Source organism: Aythya fuligula, chromosome 5 (genome assembly GCF_009819795.1).
Source record: "Aythya fuligula isolate bAytFul2 chromosome 5, bAytFul2.pri, whole genome shotgun sequence".
Classification (NCBI taxonomy): Eukaryota; Metazoa; Chordata; class Aves; order Anseriformes; family Anatidae; genus Aythya; species Aythya fuligula.
Window position 1 is genome coordinate 24257256 of NC_045563.1, and position 21155 is coordinate 24278410.

Consider the following 21155-nt stretch of genomic DNA (forward strand, 5'->3'; position numbering starts at 1 on the left):
GGGAAGCAGATTGCCTTGTGGCCCTTTTTCCTCGCGCCCCTGCCGCCTCGGCGCTGGAAAGCAGAGAGCCCGGTGGGCTAGGGCGGCCGGCAGCGCGGGAGGCCGGCAGAACGCCTCGGGGCTTAGGGCTCCACTCGGGATTTAGGGCAGCCTCAGAGGTGTCCTGCTCAGAGGAATGGGTAAGTGGCTGGAAGCTGCAGGAGGGTTCAAGTGCTGTCAAGAGAGAGGGAGCACCCGTGCGCCGTCATGTGCCGCCGCAGCTCCCTTATTGACTTTGCTCGTGTTCCTACAAGTTGTAAGAACGCGCCGAGGGTCAGGAGCAGGGAAAAGAGAAAGCTAATGACTGCTCGGTTTATTATTAATGTTATTAGGCGAGTGCGAGGCAGGATCGCAGGCGAGTGGATGGCTGGAGCCTGTGGCACGTTGTATATTATTCCTGACACCGATCTGAGCAGTTAACATTTTAGCACGTTTATTTTACAGCCTCGTGTAATTGTGCTGTTAAGAGAGAGGCGCTAACAGCACCAGAAATAAGGTTTAAAATGTTCGTCGCGACCAGGCTTTCAGAAGCACCGAGTTGCCCTCGCCTCTCCCAAGATTTAAAAGAATTTCCTCAACTACTTTTCCTTCCTCCCCCTCCCCCACGGCTTTGAAAATGTTTTTATTTTTCTTTTCTTTTCTTTTTTTTTTTTTTTTTTTTTTTTTTTTTCACGTTCATCTTCCTGTGGCAATAAAGCTGACTTGCTTATTGAGGCGACTTTTCGTCTCTGGAATGTGCTTTTTCAGAATATGCGTGATGCACGGTCCGGAGAAATGTGACATTTGTTGCCACGGCTTTTCTTTCTTTCGTTTCTTTTCTTCCACTTTTGTCCTGCCTTCTCCTTTTTTTTTTTTAATTTTTTTTTTCTTTCTTTTATTATATGTTTTTCTTTTTAATTTCGGGGATATTCTGCTATTTGAAAGCAGCGTGAGTGGTGTGTCCGGGGGGTCCCCGAGCTGTGACAACTGCCTTCTGGTGACGAGTCGTTCAGACGCCCCCTTCAGAACCATTGGCCGTGTCCGACGGGTGTGTTTGTGTGTTTGCTTGCAGAACCTGCCTTCGGGGAAGTGAACCAGCTCGGTGGGGTGTTTGTCAACGGGAGACCCCTGCCTAATGCCATCAGGCTCCGGATTGTGGAACTGGCGCAACTGGGTATCAGACCGTGTGACATTAGCCGGCAGCTCCGCGTTTCCCACGGCTGTGTCAGCAAAATCCTGGCTCGCTACAACGAGACCGGCTCCATCCTACCGGGGGCTATCGGAGGCAGCAAGCCTCGGGTCACCACCCCCACGGTGGTAAAACATATCCGGACCTACAAACAAAGGGATCCGGGCATCTTCGCCTGGGAGATCCGGGATCGCCTGCTGGCCGATGGCGTGTGTGACAAGTACAACGTGCCGTCTGTCAGCTCCATCAGCCGCATCCTCCGGAACAAAATCGGGAACCTGTCTCAGCAGAGTCACTACGACTCCTACAAGCAGCACCAGCCGCCCCCACAGCCCGCTCTGCCCTACAACCACATCTACTCCTACCCCAGCCCCATCGCCACTGCGGGAGCCAAGGTGCCCACCCCTCCCGGGGTGCCCGCGATTCCCAGCACCATGGCCATGCCCCGGACGTGGCCGTCGTCCCACTCGGTGACGGATATCCTGGGGATCCGCTCCATCACAGACCAAGGTGAGGAGGGGGGGACGCGGGGCCACAGCGGGGCAGGGCCGGAGACTCTGTTCCCCGTCCCCTCCGAGGCTCGGAAAGCGTTTTCGCGGCTTGCCTCGGGAAGCCTCTTGCGTTTTCCCCAGCCCCGAGCTGGGCACCGAACTTACCGGGGGCCGTGCCCTGTGACCGGGGCGCGTCGGAGGTCCGGGTGGGTGCCGCGGACGAACTAGTGAACGGGAAATACCGGCCGTCACCGGTGGCGTTGTGACCCGAAAAGTGTCGACTCCGGCTTTGGGGAACGGCCCCGGGGTGCGGCGGCCCCGGGGCCCGCGTGGTTCCCGGTCCCCGTTGGGACGGGGCTCGCAGCCTCCCTCGGGTCGCAGGCGCCGCCTTGGCGTTAGCGAGCAGTCCATTTTCTCTAGTTTTCGCAATCAGGCCAAATTTGCTCGGGCAGGAAGTTCAAATGTCACCTAATTGCTTTAATTCTGATGCTGTATTTTCCTTCGAAGCGGTGGTCCAGGAAAACGAAACCCCGAAGATTTGCTCATTGTATCCCTTCCACCTTCTTTTTGCTTCTCCGGCTGGAAACTGTGTCATGTCTCCCAGCTGCTCGCTACGCTTTGCCGCAGAGAAAGGGACATTTTTTCCACTCCGGTCTCTGCCAGTGAACTAACAGTGAATGTGGTTAAAACAACAGTCTAAAATAACCTTTGCCTACAGCGATCTCTGTGTCCCACTCTTCCCTCCCAATTAGCGGGGGGGTAGGGGGGTGATTTTTGTTTTCATTGCGTTTTTAAAGGCAGTCGTCCGGTTCCAGCAGCACTTCAAATGCAAAGTGATCCTTTATGTATTGCAGAATAATTATTCTTTCCCCCGAAAGCTGGCCTTTTTTCCAAGCAATACATACTCACATAAGTATGTTTTATTTATACAGACATACGAATTTTTGCCCTTCTTCACCCTTTGCTTCACGGTACACTGTTATCCTCAGACCGCGCCGGCACAAACAAATATGTTTCCGAGTCGGCTTTAAAAATACACGCCTGGCAACCTCTGCTCTGTGCTAGGGAGAGGTAGTGTTGGCAATGAACATTAAAGAAAACGAGAACATTACAATCACATGAGAACTGGAGATTTTTAGTGAGTTCCTCTTTTATTAACACCACATTGGCAGGCAGGCCTCTGACGGTACTGCCGGGTGTCTCGGCATCTCCCCCGTCTCTCTCAGACCTCGGAGCTGCACACATCTTTCTGCGGTGTAAACTCTCCCCCCCTCCCTACCCGGCACCGACCTGGGGCTGCTGAGCAGCCGATGCCGCAGATGGGGGCTGCTCGCCCTTGATTTATAGGATAAACTGACCTTGCTGACACGGAAAGGAAGCCCCTATTCATGGGAAAGTGTGAGATCAGCAGAAAAGGGCGCTCACCGAGAGAGCTCAATTTCTTAAGACAACTTCAGATTTGTGCCTTTTCCCCGGCCTCGGCGCGGGGCCGAGCGGGGTGCTGGGGCACGGACGCCTGCTCTCACGGCGGCCCGCAGCCCTGCACCCTCCTGCGGGGCTTGGAGGGGCCGTGACCCCCATCCTCTCCCCCCCCGCCCAGGCTCCCGGCCGTGCCCCGTATTTCCGTGCGGCGGCTGATGTGCATAAAGGACAGGGCTTTTCTCCCTTTGTCTTCTTTCTTCCCTTTGCTTCATTTTTTTCTTGTCTTTATTATTATTATTATTTATTTATCATTATTATTTATTTATTATTATCGTCTGTGCGTTTTGCTTGGTTATTTGCTTTGTTTTCTTGGGTTTGGTCCCAACCTTGTTTAGAGCCTGGTGCTCTGGGCAGCCGCGTTGGGGTTACTTCTCTACCAGGGGAGACGCTTTGCCCTCGGACACGCTCACACACATACGGGACAAATTAATCCTGGAGACCCCAGGCGGGGACCCGCGCAGCGACACGGGGACGAGCCAGCTCTGGCCTTGGCCGCGGATGCTCTTCCATCAACTGCACCAGGGGGAGCGGGGGACATCACCGCCCCCCCGCCCGCCTGCTCCTCCGGTATTCCCCCCTCCAGGGGCAGCCGGAAGACCCAGGACGGTGCAGGGGGCACCTCTTAGGCCTCCCCTTAGCTCTGCCCCCCCCGGGGAGCGGGGCCGGGGTTTGCCCGCAGCAAGCAGCCCCTGCCTCTAATCCCCTCTTCCCTCCGTGTTTCCCGCAGTGAGTGACACCTCGTCTTACCCCAGCCCCAAGGTGGAGGAATGGAGCAGCCTGGGCCGAAACAGCTTCCCCCCCGCCGCCCAGCACACCGTGAACGGGCTGGAGAAGAGCTCCCTGGAGCAGGAGGCCAAGTACAGCCAGGTAAAGAGAGAGGGGCGGCCGGGCGGGGGTGATGCTCCGGGCCTCTGAGCTCGGCTCCGGGGCTGCGGCCCCTTCCCGGGGCTGCCGCTCCCGGTGTCAGGCCGGTGTCGGCATTCGCTGGGCGGCTGCTTGGTTTTTTGGGTCGTGAGCCAAAAACTCCGCACGGAGGGGCGACGTCGGGAAAGAGCCTCGCTGCAGCCTCCGCTGCCTCCCCCAGAACAGGCGGCCGCCAGCCCCCATCTCGGGAGACCCCGGCCCGCCTCTCTCCCGGGTTGTGCAGCGGCCGCCTGGCCCAACCCGCCGAGTAGACACCCGAGAATCGCCGCGCACCGGTCCCCGCCGCGACCGGCCCCGGCCGCGCCGCCCCCGGGGTTTCTGCCCCCCGCCGCGCCGTGCCGAGCCGCCCCCAGGCCAGGTAAAGCCGGGGGCGTCCCAGGGCGCTGCCCACCGCCGCCCTGGTGGCCGCGCTGTACTGGCCGCTGCGCTCGGTAGGCAGGGGAATAATTCGAAAATGAGGTGTAATTGCTTCCTACATTAAGCATTTTTAACCGCTTAAGTAGACTGCGAATTTCCTACATTTTAATTGCAACACAATATAACTGTGACTTAACAAATCTCTGTCTAAATCCTTGTACTTGCTAATCAAATCTCATGCCAGGAGAAAAGCTATAAAAGACTCAACTGTTGCTAGTTGGGAAAGCACAGGCTTTAAAAAAGAAAGAAAAAAAAAACATAAAAAAAAAAAAACTTTTTCCATCCGATGGAAACATTTCAAAATGTAACACAGGTTTCTCAGAAACGTTGCCTTCCCTGCAATTCATTTGTTATAGCTGTAATGAATTCGAGGAAAAACTGTGATCTCCACTTAGCATGCCACTATTCAAGGACAGAGGCTTTGGACATATTTGCTGAGTTCTGTGCCTGGTTTCGGACTCCACGTTGAGGAGGTTTTTGTATCTCCTGTTTGGTGCTGAGAGTAGCTGAATCAGACCCTTTCACATTGTTGAGTCCAAAGTGCATGAATACTTGCAGTGAGGTGAAGGAGGCAGAGTTGGACATATCGTAGGCCACAAAGATGAACAATCACTTTTATATATTCTGCCTTACAAACAATATTCTGCTATTAATGCGTTATACTTGCTTTGTATTATGTTTTTCTATTATCCCATTATTATTTTGTTCATTGCGTATTTCATATAATATGCACTGCACTCCAGCCATGACTGTGCAGTTAAAACTAGAATTAGATTTAGAATTAACGTTAATATTCACTCTTCCACAATCTTCTTTAAAAGCAACAACAAAAACAAATCAGAATAATTTGTTAGGAATCTTGCTAAAAATTGTGGAAATACCTTGCCATTATTCTGTTGAGGATGGCTGTACTGTGGCTTTTTTGTCTTAAGCACCAGTCTGGGCCATTCACTTCCAAATGAATGATTGTACTGAAATAGTTACAGAAAGTGGTTCATAGATTATAAACCTTTGGAATCTCATTTATCTCAACAGGCACGTTGAGGAACAATATCGTGTAAATTAGGTTATTTTCAGTGCTGGAAACTATTTCAGTGTTGGAAACTATTTTTTATCTTTTTTTCACTCTTTCAATATTTATGCTTTCATCTTGGTAATATATCACTATTCTATTGTCAATACCAGTTTTGCTTTAAAGTTCTGTTCAATCTGAAAGATTGCCTGATAAATGTAATTTAAACATATTCACTATCTAAAAATGGAGCAAATTTCTATTAATAAAGTGGAATTCATTTATCAAAATACATTGTCCAAAGAGTTTTGAAGGGCATACAAACAACAAAGCATTTATCGAAAAGGTCATTTTCTAAGTTATGCTCATTAAAGAAGATAAAAAGGAGATTTCCCCCACAAACAATACGTATTAATAGATTTTGGAAATTTCTGAACTATACACCAATCTATTCACTTAGTATTCAGACTTGCTTACTAGAGAATGTATTCAAAGAAAATTAATGCCAATTAAGGATGTGAAAATGTGATTTTTTTCAGTTTTTGCTTTCTTATTTTTTTGACAAAAGATTTGTTCCGACAAGGTGCAAAGTGAAATTTATGAACCAAATTCTTGCTACATGTAGAACTGACTTAGCTGTCTGTTCACTGAAGCACAGGGAACCTGGGGTGATGTTCTGTTACAGTTAAGTCTTGCCAAATACACGTCCTTGGATCTTTCCATAGTCTTTCACAACGTGTACTGCTTCGTATGTAAATAGATGAGCAGAGGGAAGGAGAGAACATTGGTTCATTTATACAGATCCAGCAAACAGGTAGCTGGAGTGGTGGAAAATGGAGAAGCCATAGCGATAATTTACATGCCAGAAGGATTACAGTGAAATAGGCTGTGCCTTTGGACTTCAGGGTAAATGTTATTTTCCTCATCTCCTCTGTACAAAGCTCATTGTGAATACTGTGTCTTAAAAAGGCAGACAGCGGATTTCCCCTGGAGAAGAGAAGTGGCTGGTCTGTAATACTTACTCCAGCTTTATATCTGTATAACCAAACTCAGCGGAGACTACAGCAGGAGTAGAGCAGCAGGGAATCGAGAGAGTGTGTTTTACTTAGGCTTTCCAGTTACACAACAGGAGCAGAGGGAATGTGCTCTGAAAGCACATTAATGAAGGATTCTGTGGGACCTGTAGGGAATTCTGCTGTTTCTAACTAATATCAGCTATAAATTTTAAGCATCTGCAGCATGCAAGACATATTCACCTGCCCACAGCTTGCAAGCAGCTCCATAGCTGCTAGGTGGGTGAAGGACTTGCTCCTCCAGCCTTAATCATGGAAGATATTTTACCTCTCAAGAAGGCCCCTGGAAATTCCCTCTGCATGAGCAAGACTAGAAAAATTGAGCCCGAAGAACAAAATGTTCTGTACTTTTAAACCATATACATTTGCACCCTTCTTCTAAGTGAAACGCTTGTTTCAACACATGGGATCCTGTAGCCTTTTGTTCAGGCAGAGCTCCCATTGAACTCCCACACTTGTCAGCCAGGGCTGATCTCAAAAACCAGCTCAAATGGCTGCTTTTCCTCCCCTGCCCCACATGCCAGTGGCAATTCGGTCTGGGAAAGGATTGCGCAAAAGAGGCAGGAAGGCTTTAAATTTTTGCCTCAGCAATATGTAGTCACACTCGTTTAACATGAAACTGAACTGAATGTAGAACATTTTTCACGTTAAGTGTTATTAATTTCCTGGTGTCGCTGGGCCTTTGTTTGCAATGTTGTTTGGTATTTGGGCTTGGGGATTTTGAGAGCTCTGCCTGGCAGTCTGTCATTCTGTACCAAAAACTGCACAGGAAGTCACAGCAATGCCTTGTAAAGCTTCTTTTCAATTTTAATTACCTGATGCCCAAATTGTCATTTCATTGTAAGTAACCGCATTACATTTTCCCACTGCAATACTGCTACACATTTCTCTTGTCATACAGCGTTGCAAACAGAGCAACTGTGAATCAGAGAAAAAAAAAAGGTAAAATAGATTTTTCTGAGAGCTTGACAGTTTTAGGTCATACATGTTTCATACAGAGCTCAGTTACATTCCAGTATTTATACTGAGAGGCCCATTCAGTGTGGTGTTGGGGGGAAGGCTTTCATGGGTAATTATATTATTAACACAAAGAATGAATATTCTGAGCATTTTATGCATTAAGCAGCTTATACTAATGGGTGCATTTGAAAAACAAATATCAGCTGAAATCACTGGAATTCAAAGCCGTTTGTACCCTGCATTTGAAATGACACTATTTAATACGTATGTATCATATTTAAAATGCAGTTTTCGGCCATCTTGTACTTGTGACTTTTTGGACTAACCTCAGGGACATGTAAAGTGAAAGAACTGCAGTTTGTACTTGCACATGTATGAAAATACAGAAGATCTGGCATATGCCTGTACAATTTGTCGAGAAGCAAATGGCTTTGGAAATATTTTTTCTCAGAATTATTTTTTTTGTGTGCCTTGCAGGAAGTAGATGTGCACATTGCCAAAGGGAGCTGATACTCATTAACAGAAATATGTTTGTAACTGGGATCTAAGAGCAAGTGGTTGTCGCAAGCTTGCTTATGGAAAGGCTGAGCTGTTAGGAGGCCCAAAACCAAACCTACTGGAGTTGCTGAAAACACTCGTCTTAATTAAAAGGGGTTTGTGAACGTGCCTCAGGTGACATCTTCCTCTGACATACTGGGCAGACCCCAAGTAGCAACCCCTTCACCTCTGCCTCAGCAAAACTGCCTCAGCAAAACTTCCTCAGCTGTTACTGCCTTGACTTTTCAGCTTGCTGGGATAGTGCCTCTTATTCTTCAGTTGTGTTCTGATTAGGCGATCATGAGCTCCATGTGCTTGCAGCATAAAAAAGAAAGCTCCATTTTAGGGCAAGCGATTGAAAATAATTGTGGGTGCAATTCTGGACAACTATTTACATAGAAAGTATAGGCAATGTAAATATTTATTTTATTTTCCTGATCTTTGACTGTAGATGAACAATGAACTATATATGTAGTGGCCAAAGCATTTGTAATTGTTTTTATTTACACTACTTAGAACCTGTGGCATATAATTACTTCTTTGGGAGCAAGATGACACTAACTTTAAATGTTATGGCCAGTTACATGACCGTTCTACACAGATTATTTATTGCAAAATTTCATTTGCAGATTGCTTGTTTGGCATCTTATTTTCTAACTCAGGATTCAGAGATTTGGACTCCTATTATGGATAAGTGTAAAATCCATAAGGATAAAGGTCTAGACTCCCTGCTCCCAACCCATACCCAGGGAAGGGGCTGGTATTAAGGAGAGGGAAATATTAGCTTCCCTGATGTATGACCGAGAATTGTAAGCAGAGTTCCTGTCTAGTGCAAGGGTTCTCACCTTGTCTTGGAGACTCAGGTTCTGTCTTATTGTCTCCAGACCAGTGCCTATTATTAAAATATTGTCACTTAAGGTGGCTTGTTTGAGGTCTAGGCATCCATGTCAATGCATGTTGTGGGTGAGGGGGATGAGCTGATCCCACTACATGCACCCGATTCCTTCCCAGGTGATCTGGATGGCACCCCATTCGAACCCCATTTGTGAGACCTGCCTCTTACTGGCCACCTGCTTCCACGGCCAAAACACAGTGCCCTGTCCACCAACCCACATGGCTTCAGGGCACTCCACCCGGATGAAACTAATAAAGAAAGTCAGAGAGGTGAGTGAATGGTGTAATGACACTCAAATTGCACGCTGAGCACCCTCTGCTCAAAGGGCCCCAAGCAGCCAGGAGCTCTGCTGTGACAAACAGGACCATGGACTGGAAAGCAAGAGGTGGGAGATCCCTCACTCAGCAAAGGAGCAGAGTGTTGGGACAAGGGGACCAGATAGAATTTCATCTCTTCAGTCTTCTGGTACTTGCAGGAGAGTGGAAAGTAGATAAAGACTGTACAGTGTGTTTGAAATTATCTGTTGTGGCAATTGATCGTTTGTTAGGGATTGCCTGTTTGCCTAATCACAATGATGATGGTCATTCAATGATTGATGGGCTGTGATTTCACCTTCCTTAACTTGATAGCTTCCCAGTAATGGCCTCTACAGCATCAGAGATTTGTTAGACAAAGGGAGTGCAGTTTTGCCTCTCCTTAAAGAGGACAAAATGGGGATGTGTCCTGTTTGTTCCCATATTTACCCAAGGTCCAGCTAGAACGAAGCTCTCTGATGTCTCTGTGTCTGTAACATCTCCTTCTGCCAACCTCACAGCCTCAACCTTAAATAACCTTAAATAACCCAATATTTAAATACGTATACCCTTTATTTAAATTACAACAAATTGTTAATTATATTATATACAGAAGGCTTTTTTTTTTTTTTTTTTTGTGGAGCTTTTTGCTAAAAAATCATAGTTTAGTACATCATTGTAGAAAGAACAAATGTTTATTCTTTTCATTGTATTTGCTTGTTTAATGTCCATAGTTGCCCTGCCCGACTCCGTATTTTTGCCAAAATACCAGGGGGGAATTGTTGTGCAAATCTGTTCTAAAACTATGGGAATCTGTTCCTAGTTCCTACTCAGGGGAGTTTGTTCACACGGCATGGTTTTTCCTGAGCTTTTCTTTTGTCCTAGTAAGCACAGTATATGTGTCTATGGGAGGCTAAAGTTGTGTCTTCGTTATTGCAATTGAGCTTTGTACTCAGAGCAAATAGATTTTTTTTTTTTTTCACATTAGTTTGAGGTAGCTCAATTGTGAGGTTTGCTAAATACCAGAAGGCAATCCAAGAGCCAACACTTTCATTGAAAAGGCAGTGACTTCCACTTACATCGTCCTTCCTAAACTGGAATGGAAACCATTCGGTGAACATACAACCCTTGCATAATACTCTGCTTTTGGGAGACATTTTAGGCAGGCATTGTAGTGTGTGCCCGGTGTGCCGTATGAGGTAGAAATCACTTCACTGTGAAAAACCACCTCTTCTGAAGAAGTATCTAAAACGCTTGCTCCCACTTCTCCCTCGCACTCAGGTTTCCCTCAGTCTGCTTTGTCTCGTGTTTTTTTCTCCTGCCTCTTCTTCCCTCTGCTGTTTTTGTAGTGGATTCCTCAGGTTGTTTTTATCTGTTTAAGTCTTTGTGAAAGAGTATTTTTTTTTCTTCTGTTGTAGTTTGTTTTGGAAAAGATGTAAAATGCCCCTGGCTCCTTTAGGAAAGGATCAGTGATAGTGTGTAAATTCAAGTTATATTTCCAAAAGTGGGTTTTTATTTCCCCGAAGAGGCTGAGATTTAAAATTTGATAAGAAAATATAATTAAGAGTGATTTTGATGCATGTCGCAAATATAGTTAAAACACTCAATTGATCCTATCTGATTTCTGTGTTATTCAGTGCAGCTGGGTTTGCCTACAAGTAAAGGAAACAACTTTAAGTTAATAAAAAAGCACATTAAATGCAGGGAATAGGATCTGCTCATTATTAAGGGAATGAAGTTTTATTTTAGAAGGAAGTAGTGTGATTTGCTCATGTGGTACAGTGTAATGCAAGGACTATTGAATTTAGTAATCAGAAAAATAGTTGTAAAGAAAAAAGCATCAATGTAAGAGAGATGATGTAGGATTGGATAACTAATTATGTTTGCAATCTTAAAGCACTTAAGCATGCATATAACTCTGTTTTAATTGTGCCTTCAAATAGAATATCAGCATACAACTTACAGTGAAAGAGGGATCCTGTAACTCCCCATCCTTGAAAGTTTTCTTCCTATTTTTCAAAGCCCAGATTTCTGGGAATCAACCCAGCTCAGTGGAGTGACAGACTGACTGTAAACATCTTGCCCATGTGTTATGTTAAAAGCTCCTCAATTCCAGTGTGTTACCTCTGCCCAATCTTTATTGAAAATTAGGGCATATATTTCAAAGTAATATCCTACCTACAAAATGTTCCCCCATCTATTCAAGGGTATTTTGGACATCACAATTATTTGATGAAAATGTTTTCACTTTTCAGAGTCCATTCTAGTCTCTTCTGCTTACAGCGGCATTATCAGAAAATGGAAGTGGGAGCATGTAAAATAAAAAAAGTTAATTCATATAAGAATATGGATACAGTTTAATAAATGCTATGAAATAAAAGCTATGAAAAGATTTTTGGAAAAATTTTCAGTATTAGAAAATGTCCCTAAACTGTGGTTTGCGGAATCAGCTCTGACTAAGTTATCACATGTACTCTGCCATCTTAGCAATTTTATTATTATTTTTTTTAAATTAGATTCTGAATGAAAAGTTATCATGAATTGGATAAATTTGTTCACTGCTCATTTCTGTAGCCCTTATTCTTTAGGTTACTGTGACTTACCTGTGTGAGCATGTTAATTTCAGGGGGATGATGATGAGTGTTTGTAGGATCATGTCATTTTTCCCATTGAAGTACTGAATAGTAACTTCAGAATTTAATTCTAATTTAGGTAACTACAATCTGTACCAAAATATTTTTAAATGTCATTCTACTATTCTATTTTTAAAGTTATTTTAAAAGCTTAAAAGAAACTTAGGTGTATTACTTATATCTTTAGGTAATGCTGTTTTCTGAAATGAGATTTCCATTACGTGCCTGCTGCTGATGTTTTACTTGGAAAATTTGTTTGCTCTTCCCCTGGGATCCTATCTGTTGGTTTGATTTATAAATCATATTTAACCTCCAATTAAAAAGGGAGATTTAGCAGGTTTGCTTCCTTTATGTTTGTAGTTTGCATTTGATTGCTCCTAGTTTTGTTGTTGTAACTGTTTTGACTGATTATGTGCACGTCACTACGAACATTAGATATCCTCTGGGTTTTTAGGCAATTTGCTCTTCTGATTGAAGGACTAGATATTCAGCTCAGTTCCATGCTATGCTTTTCCTTTGCTGTGGAAAAAATGATTCCTCCAGTAGCTACCCTGTCGTGTGTTTTCAGGACATTCGGAGAACATTTGGTGTTTCCAGAAATTGTTTAAGCTTTTCGTTTTGAAAAATGAGCAGCAAGAGAGCATCTGTTTGTGGAGCTCTGGTAGTGCTGCTGTAGTTAAGCTGCTGCCAGCTCTCCATTTTGTGGGGGAGCTGCTGCTTTCAGTAGCGCTGTGTTGATGCCTCCAGAGATCTGTTTCATTTGCTCTCGGGGAAAGGCCCTGGGCTGGAGGATAAAGGCAATCGCTGAGCTTGCTGATCCAATGACAGGGAGGGTTCCTTCCATCCAAGGCAGAGTTAGAGTTAGGAAATACGTATGAAGCAGCAGCCTAACTCACCAGAGGTGTGTTCCTCTGTGACACAGGCAGAACTGCTGCTGGTTCCTGCAGGGGAGCTTGGTCTGACTCACTGTCCAAGCTCATTAGGGCTGTCAAATTAGCTAGCTTGGTCTTGAAGCCAAAGTTGTTTCTCCAGAAACGCTTTTTTTTTCTTTTCGTAAGTGTTTTGAATACTTCCACAAAACATACACTTAGTCAATATAGAAAACTATCTCTGTAAAACGATATTGTAGCAATTGCATTACAATGGGCAGATGACTCAAATCATTGGAAACAATTACTTTAAAATAAGAAGAATCATTTACATTCTTTTGAACGCTTACTGTGGAGTTAGACTATAAAACCGAGGTGGCATCCACCTCACGTTTGTATTCATGTAAACTTGGAATGAGGTCATTCACGTGATTGCTATTAATAATAGCTAACCGAAATGCAAGTTTACAATTTGGAATGCTGTTTCTGAGGAAAATTAAGTGACTCTGGGTCATCTTACGAAAGATTTCCTACTTGTGAAAGGATCACAGGGAGATGATCTAATTTGGATGTTCATAGAACATATCTAGCAAGCAAAATGCAGAGAATGAAAAGCAGACAAGGGATGAAACAAAATGATGTCACTCAGTTACAGAGAGATATAAAATATAGATATATCTATATAGAATTTGAATTTATACGTGAAAGTGGAATCTAGCTTGTGTTTTCTTTGGTGTTAACATAGCCAAGGCAGACAAAAAAAGTCACATTGCTTGTCTGGCATGGCTTGTTTAGGACGTTTGTGAAGAAAGTTTATATCCTGTCTCCTAAAATACAGGAGAGGAGTCTGAAACTGTATGGCAAGTTACACCAGCATAACCTTCTTAACAGAAATTGAGTTGTGGGGGTCTATCTCAGGTTCTGACTTTTAGGAATCTAAACAGCTGGTGGAAATTATTTGTTCCAAAGACAATCCCAAGCAGGCTTGGGTCTAGACTTGCTTTTCAGCTACCCACCCCTTTATATCCCAAATCCAATCACACTGAAAACAATGTATTGTATCTAGAGTGTCTAAAAGTAAAAGTCCTTGGGTTAAAACTACTGAGTCAACTCCTTCACTGGTGAAAATGCACACAGTCATTTGCTTCAGCATCATCATTTTATATCACATAAAATGTCACTTTAAGTTGCTTTGGCTTTTTATTGTGTCTTGGATATTCCTTTGACTTGCACTGGCGCATATCAGCAGTAACGCAGTAGAACAGCACGAGACTGAACTTGTGATCCTGATCTGACAGTTGTTATGCAGGTATCTTTGTGAGAACATGTTTGACTGAATTTACAAATCATTTGGAGGTCACGTGTTGTAGGTTGAGAACGCAGCTCTAAAATTTGGAAATACTTACTCCGTCAGTTACTTCAAAACATCAGTAGAGGCAGCAATGCAGAGCAAATATTTCCCTCTGGTCTTTGTAGAAGCCAGGCAGTAAAGTACTGCAAATAGGAACCCTAATCATTCCCACAGCAGAGGTTCTCCATCAGTTAGAACTACATGTTTGTTTGTTTGCTTGCTTTTTAAATTGTTTCCCTTGAAAGGCAATGGTTTAAATTAAGGAAAAAAAATGTTTATAAAACTTAAAAACAAGGTTCAAGAAGCTCTGCATTTAAAACAAGTTCTAAGGGTTTTAAAAATTCATAATCACAATGGGGTTTTCGCACTCCTAATTATGAATGTTTAGATTTTGGTGTTCATTTCCTCTGATTGAAATACTGCAGGATGAATTATTCATCCAGTATATACAGGCTTGTGGAACTTAATCCCCTCCATTTATTTTAAGCGAATGTCGTGTTTGTAAAAAGTGCCAGATTGACAGACAAGATTCAACCCTCCTGATAACCTACACGTTGTATCTAAAGCTGTTTAGAAGCAAAGACCACTGTGGTTAAAATTATTGTACCAAGTCCTTCAATGATGAAAGTCAGAGATGAATTTATTTATTTATTTATTTTAGTAGCACAGTTTTAAGTCATGCAAGGTGAGGTTTTCTCCAGCCCCTCAGTTTTACATTTGGACTAGAATAAGCCTCTGTCTGCTTTGCCAGGAGAGCTCAAACATCTGCTGGAGCAGAACCATGCTCTGTGCTGGGCCAGTCCTTACCCACCCCAGTGCTGCCTGTTTTCCTTGAGACATCGATTGGCATTCATATCTTCATGTCTTTGAGCAGTAAAGCTTTGTAACCCTGGAAATAAAATCAGAGTGATTCTTTTATTCAGCGAGGCAGAGACAATAGCTTTCAAGTGTTGGTGGCTTCTGGCAGGTCACAACTGGAGGTCGCAAGTGTCTCCATGTTTTGGCCTCTGGTTTTAGGGCAAGATCTTCCTCAGATTCCAAACAGTTAGATGCCATGAAAACATCAGTTATCACAGCTGTGATTTAAGAAAAGCATGCCCCTCAGCATGGGGTCTGGCAGGGCACAGCCCAGGGACCCTTCCCAGCAGGCTGTGTGTACAAGACCTTCCAGTTTTAGGCAGAAGGAAAGTGAACTGTAGAGACAGGTATTGTGTGACACAACTCTGACCAGAGAGTTGGCGCTGGTCTATTTTATTTACACATGTAGACATAGTCACCATCTTTCTCTCTCTTTCTGTCTCTCTCTCTCTCTCTCTATATATATATATATATTTGTCTGGAGGCAGTTTAGGGTTGGACATAACAGAAATTCATTTTTTGAGGACAAAAAGTTGCCTTTCTCACTGATGGCACTACCCATACACACTTGGCCTGTGATAGCAGGGTGTGTAGAGATGCTTGGCAAAGCGATTGCATCAAGTGGTATTTCAACTCAGCATAAGTCAGCACTGCACACAGCTTTGAAGGATGCAGTCATAGCCTAAGCACTTATTTTTCCTCTGATGAGGTGCTGTTAGAGCATCTGCCTTTTCTAAAGAGTTTTAGGAGGAAGCGCCAGTGTTTGGAGAGCATCCTATAGCACAGCAGTCTGTATAGCATATGGGAAGCATTTCTCTTCTCCATGGCAAATGAGGAGCCTGACTTTTCCCAGAGCCACCTGTGATAGAGGAGAGCAGCCACAATGCAGGAAGCTGGAGGGACATATGACTTCTCTGTAGCCTAGGGGGAATTCTTGCAAAGGCACAACCAAAGGACATGACCATTTGTGCTGAGGAATCCTACTTAAAACAGGGCTTTCATCCTTGAGCCCACTGCTTGGCACCAACCTGCTTGGAAGTGGGCAAGCCTGGAGGAGCAGGGTGGCATTACAGAGTCCAAACAACCTCTTCTGAGCCTCAGGGGCTGGAGGTTTGGCTGTCCTGTGCTGCTGCACCAGCTATGAGACTCCCCAGGGACTTGCCCCAGGTCTTTTTCCATCCCTCTGTCAGGGTTTCTGTACTTCTCCCTGCAGTATCGCTCTAGGTTGTGGGTCTTGATATCCCAGCGCTACAACCCACCTCTAATGGCTCTACTGCCCCTGTGAAAAGTTTTTTGTTGCTGTCAGAAAAAATAGAGAGGTGCTCTTTTCTTGTTTCATATGCTGCTGAAAAGCATTTGCACAATAGAAGAGTCAGGGAGCTTAGAGAACAGCTGCTATATAGGACCTGTTGCACTTTTTACTTTCTGGTAAATTCAGTGAAATAATTTTCCACGTGATTTAAGAAGTGTACTAATTTACAGTGCAATTATTTAAGGGTTTGTATTAATTAGTATTGTTGCAAACACTGATGCTTACAACCAAGGCTAAAGTGTAATTCTGAGACACAGTAGGGGATGTGTAATTGGAGTTGAAGGTCAGGTCACATATTTGGATTTTCAAAAGAATAAGGCAAGTTCAGCCTCAACAAAGTGTTTATGTATTTGGAATGACAATTATGTTGCTGCTGCTGCAGCTGTATGTTTTGTACTAATTAATATCCCTATTTGAAGCTTATGGCTGAAATCCCCTCACTGTCTCCTGCTGTTTTAGATTGGTGTACACATTTATATTGACTCCAGCAGGATTACTGCTTGTTTTCCCAAGTGGCAATGAGAGGACAGTCCAGTCAGTGGAACTGAGTTACACTGGTAGGAAAAACAAACCTGAAACTAGGCCAGCATTGTTTATGGAGATAAATACTGGAAATTTAGGCAGGTGCAATCTAGACAGATTGATAAGCGAAACGTTAACATTGAATGAAGTTTTAGCAGGAACAAAAGTCTGTTTAATTTCTCAACTCTGCACTGTCCGGATTAGGTCCAGTTTTACCAGGTGATTAAATCTCTGCAAAATTGGCAGACACGACATGATTTACTGAATTGATACTTGCTCTTTCATACCCAGATAGAAAATCTTTCTGGGAAAAAGATACCACCAGAAATCCTAAAACATAAACAGTACACAAATTAAAACCTAAGCAAGATAAATGATCCTGTTTTGTTCCCGTTCTGCTGAAGAAACATTTATAGGGTGTGAAATAAACCACTGATTTTTTTTTTTTTTTTTTTTTTTTTTTTTTTAAATTTAAATAAGGAGTCATTCATTGTGAAATCCTACCCTGGTAGACTGAAGGACTCTCCCTTCTTTATTTAAATAGAAACCCTTCTCCCTAGCCTAGGGAGGACCTAGGAAAATAGCTTGCAGGAAAGGACCCAGCCCTGTAATTGCTTTGTGCACAGAAGCCTTATTGAAACCTGGAGAAGCTGTGGGCAAAGAACCTTTGCAAGGGTATATCCAGATACCTAGAAAACAGATTTTAAAAGACATCATCAGTAATAATACTACAATTCTGACTCATGCTCTGAGCAAACAGTTACCAAAGAGTTTCAGATGTTCCCATCCCCCCAGCTGCTTGTTACCTTTCCGCTCCGGGGAACGTTGTGCCGGGATCCATGCCCACGCCTGCCTGCTGCAGCTCAGGGCTGAGCCTTTTGGGGCTGGGGCAGGTGAGGTGCCAGGATGGGTCCATCACAAATAGATACAGCACTAGCTCTTGAACATCACCAGGAGACGCAACCATGGGCTTAAGGAGTCCCTGGCATTGCTGGTGGAAGGCAGGTAGGCTTACGAGGAGGCTACCTTCATACAATCATTGAATATCCAGAGTTGGAAGGGACCCACAAGGATCATCGAGTCCCACTCCTAGCTCTACACAGGACTACGTAACAATTAAACCATAATAGTAACACAGAATAAGGCTCAGTAGTTCTTGCCTTGCTTTTTGTATGTGTTCCCTAAGTGTAAGCAGCTGGTCATGGCCATGGCTGGGTTCCTGTGAGGGGTGTGCGGGGCTGATGCAGGGTAGCTGGTCTTACAAGCAAAGCACAAAGGGGCCTCAGCATCACAGAAATTCAGAGGAATGATGGTGGGTGGCTCTCGGCTGCTGTCACATGGGCATCACCAGCCATGGTTCTTGTACAAAAGCCTCAGCAGCTTCTTTTATTGCAGATAGGTTTTGTCTTAGAATCATAGACTCGGAATGGTTTGGGTTGGAAGAAACCCTTAAAGAGCATCTAACTTCAACCCCCCTGCCATGGGCAGGGACACCTCCCACCAGACCAGGTGCTGAAAGCCCCATCCAGCCTGGCCTTGAACACCTACAGGGATGGGGCATCCACAGCTTCTATGGGCAGCCTGTGCCAGTGCCTCACCACCCTCACTGTGAAGAATTTCTCCCTTATATCTAAACTGTTTTACTCCCTTAGAAACATTTCTCCCTTTCCTTTCAGGCACCCAACGGCCTTCCAGCTGTCGGCAGTTTCGTGTCTGCACCAGCCATGCCTCCTTATGCCACACCAGCCCAAGTCTCACCGTACATGACATACAGCGCGGCCCCCTCCGGCTACATGGCGGGCCACGGCTGGCAGCATGCCGGAGGCACGCCACTCTCCCCGCACAGCTGCGACCTCCCCACCTCACTGGCTTTCAAGGGCATGCAGACAGCCAGGGAAGGCAGCCACTCAGTCACAGCCTCTGCTCTCTGATGCAGGAGCTGGTGTCCAGGACGAGCGTCCCCGGCGCCTGGCTCATGGACTGCTCTCCTCGTGCTGGCGGTACCGGGCATTTCTCCTCCTGACTTGCATCCCATTGGACTTTTGGGATTGAAAGAGTTGAAGGCAACACCACAAACAGAGGGGAGTGTGCTGATGTCCTTGCACTCTCCGAGTAAAGATCTTGTGTCCCTCAAAGGGCTCGTGGAAACTTGTCTGACTGTTCTCTGGTCAAACCACACGTATTTATTCTTAATCACCACAGACTTGTTAAATGTGCAATTGTTATTAAGATTTGTGTAGAAATCAATAAAGAAAAATCATCACAGGAAATTCTGCTATGCCTCAAATCAGCAATGGTGGCTAAATAGAAGGTATTTGCCAAAGACCTGTCTCTAGAGAACAAACCTCCTTATTGATGAGGTTATGCAATCCACTGCTATTAAGAGATCACATTTTTTGTTGTTTTGTTGAGTTTTGGTAATCAAATATAGAACCAAGGCAATGTGCAGCTCTCAGATTCTTCTGGCATTTCGTCATCAGTGGCAGTAATACATTAGTACTTTTATCCATTTGTAAATATAGGCTTTTGACAGCATTTGTTTTCACTTCCCAGTACATTTACTTTTTTTTTTTTTTTTTTTTTTTTTTTTTTTTTTTTTCTTTCTTGGAAGTTAAAAAGGTGACTTTCTAGCTATTTTCTGTGTCTTTGTGTGGTGGGGTGATAGCCTCAGGTGATGAAGTTTAGGTAAGTTTTTTTCATCATGTTTTTGTGTGAGGCTTCACCATCTTATGAAATACAGTTATTTCTTTAGCAGAAGATTCAAAGGCAAAAATCCAGTCAATAAACACTCCCCAGTTGCACCCAGCCTCCCATGTTCACGAAATACCACATCCATGTTAAGTACAGAAACAGAAATGGGTGGAAAATATCTGAACAAAACTGAATTCTGAAGAGAAAAAAATGCTGTTAGTGTGAAACGTGCAAGGATGCTTACAAAGCCATGTAAGTTAGCAAAACCACTGTGAAACAGAATCATACTGTCATTGTCAGCTCACTTGTGTTCAGCATTTTTGGCCCCAAGATTTTTTTTTTTTTTTTTTTTTTTTTTTTTAATTTAAGAAGTTGTCTTTAATTTCTGCTTTAATGATTGTAAAATATGGCTCCTGGTGAAATTTACAATGTTGTTCTGAATCATTTTTTTTCCCTTGTAGGTATAATGGTGGTGGTGCTACAAACACAGATATTATTTAATATTAACAAGTTCCCTTTCTAGATTTCTGTATCCAGTGGCAAGTACTCTGTCCTAGTTATCTTGCTTTAAACCTTCTTAACTTCTATCCCAAGAGAGCTAACATTCTGATCTTCGAAAATTTACCTGTTTTCCTTGGGCAATAATAAAGTTCTGAATATTATTCCAGAATGCTTTCCACATGCTGTAGGTATGTTCAGAATATGAACATGGAAAAAAATATTAAGATTGGTGTGAGATTTCATATCCTTCATAGAATGTTAATATATTGTGTATTTTTATAAATGTTGTGCAATAGCTTAAATTACAGCAAAGATGGTTAAAACAAAGGAGAAAACGTCATTCTTCAAGTATTGCTCTATCTACATACAATATTAAACATTCATTCATTGGTAAGGTAAACTACAGTCCTCTCTTAAAATACATTCCTCTCTTTGTAGATTTCCAGGTTTCATCACTAGACAACAGTGGACAAATTTTCCTAACAATAGAAGTAATCAGTACAAATGTTGTGTACAGTAAATCCACTGAAATACAGATGGAATCCACTTATTGCAGCCATCCTTGCTTTTTACTTTAAAAAATAGTCAACTGAACAGTATTTCTGTAAAGAACACAGGTATTGTATTATGGCCAAAAGGAAAGAAAGATCTGATCTTGAATGTGATCCCATACTCTCAGGCCTCAGTACAGCAAAGGAATTCTACAGCTGGTTAGCTTTAGTGAGATGCTTAAGCCATTGCTATTCAGTAGAACACTTTTTAAAAGACTGTTTGCTGGAAACCACTACTTGCAATGAAATTTGCACACAAGTGTATTTCCACACTGCCATACTATTAGTAAGGTGACTGATCCTATTCTGTTTTTACATAAAGTTGAAATAAGATAAAAGTTTATGCAGCCCTAACACCATGAAAAAGTAATTGGTTTAACTGTAGACTAGCTCTTCACTAAAAATAAAATAGGACTTAAAGAAAAAAAAAAGGAAAAGATCATGAGCCAATAACTGATTTAGTTGACAATAGAATTTTACCTTTCAACCTTTTCTTTCCTGGATAATGGAATTATTGATAAAGTCTACCTATTGTTACCCATGCAACATAGGCAATATACATCTAAAGAAAAAGTG

General features: G+C 43.5%; 1 protein-coding gene across 1 annotated transcript; it reads left to right on the plus strand.

The window, feature by feature from the left end:
- The first annotated feature begins 126 nt into the window (after positions 1-126).
- On the plus strand, positions 127-18767 carry PAX9 (paired box 9). The gene is made up of 4 exons (XM_032188822.1): positions 127-179; positions 1091-1717; positions 3908-4047; positions 18513-18767. Exons 1-4 carry the CDS (start codon positions 176-178, stop codon positions 18765-18767), a joined length of 1026 nt encoding a protein of 341 aa, XP_032044713.1. The 5' UTR covers positions 127-175.
- The last annotated feature ends 2388 nt before the right edge of the window (positions 18768-21155 follow it).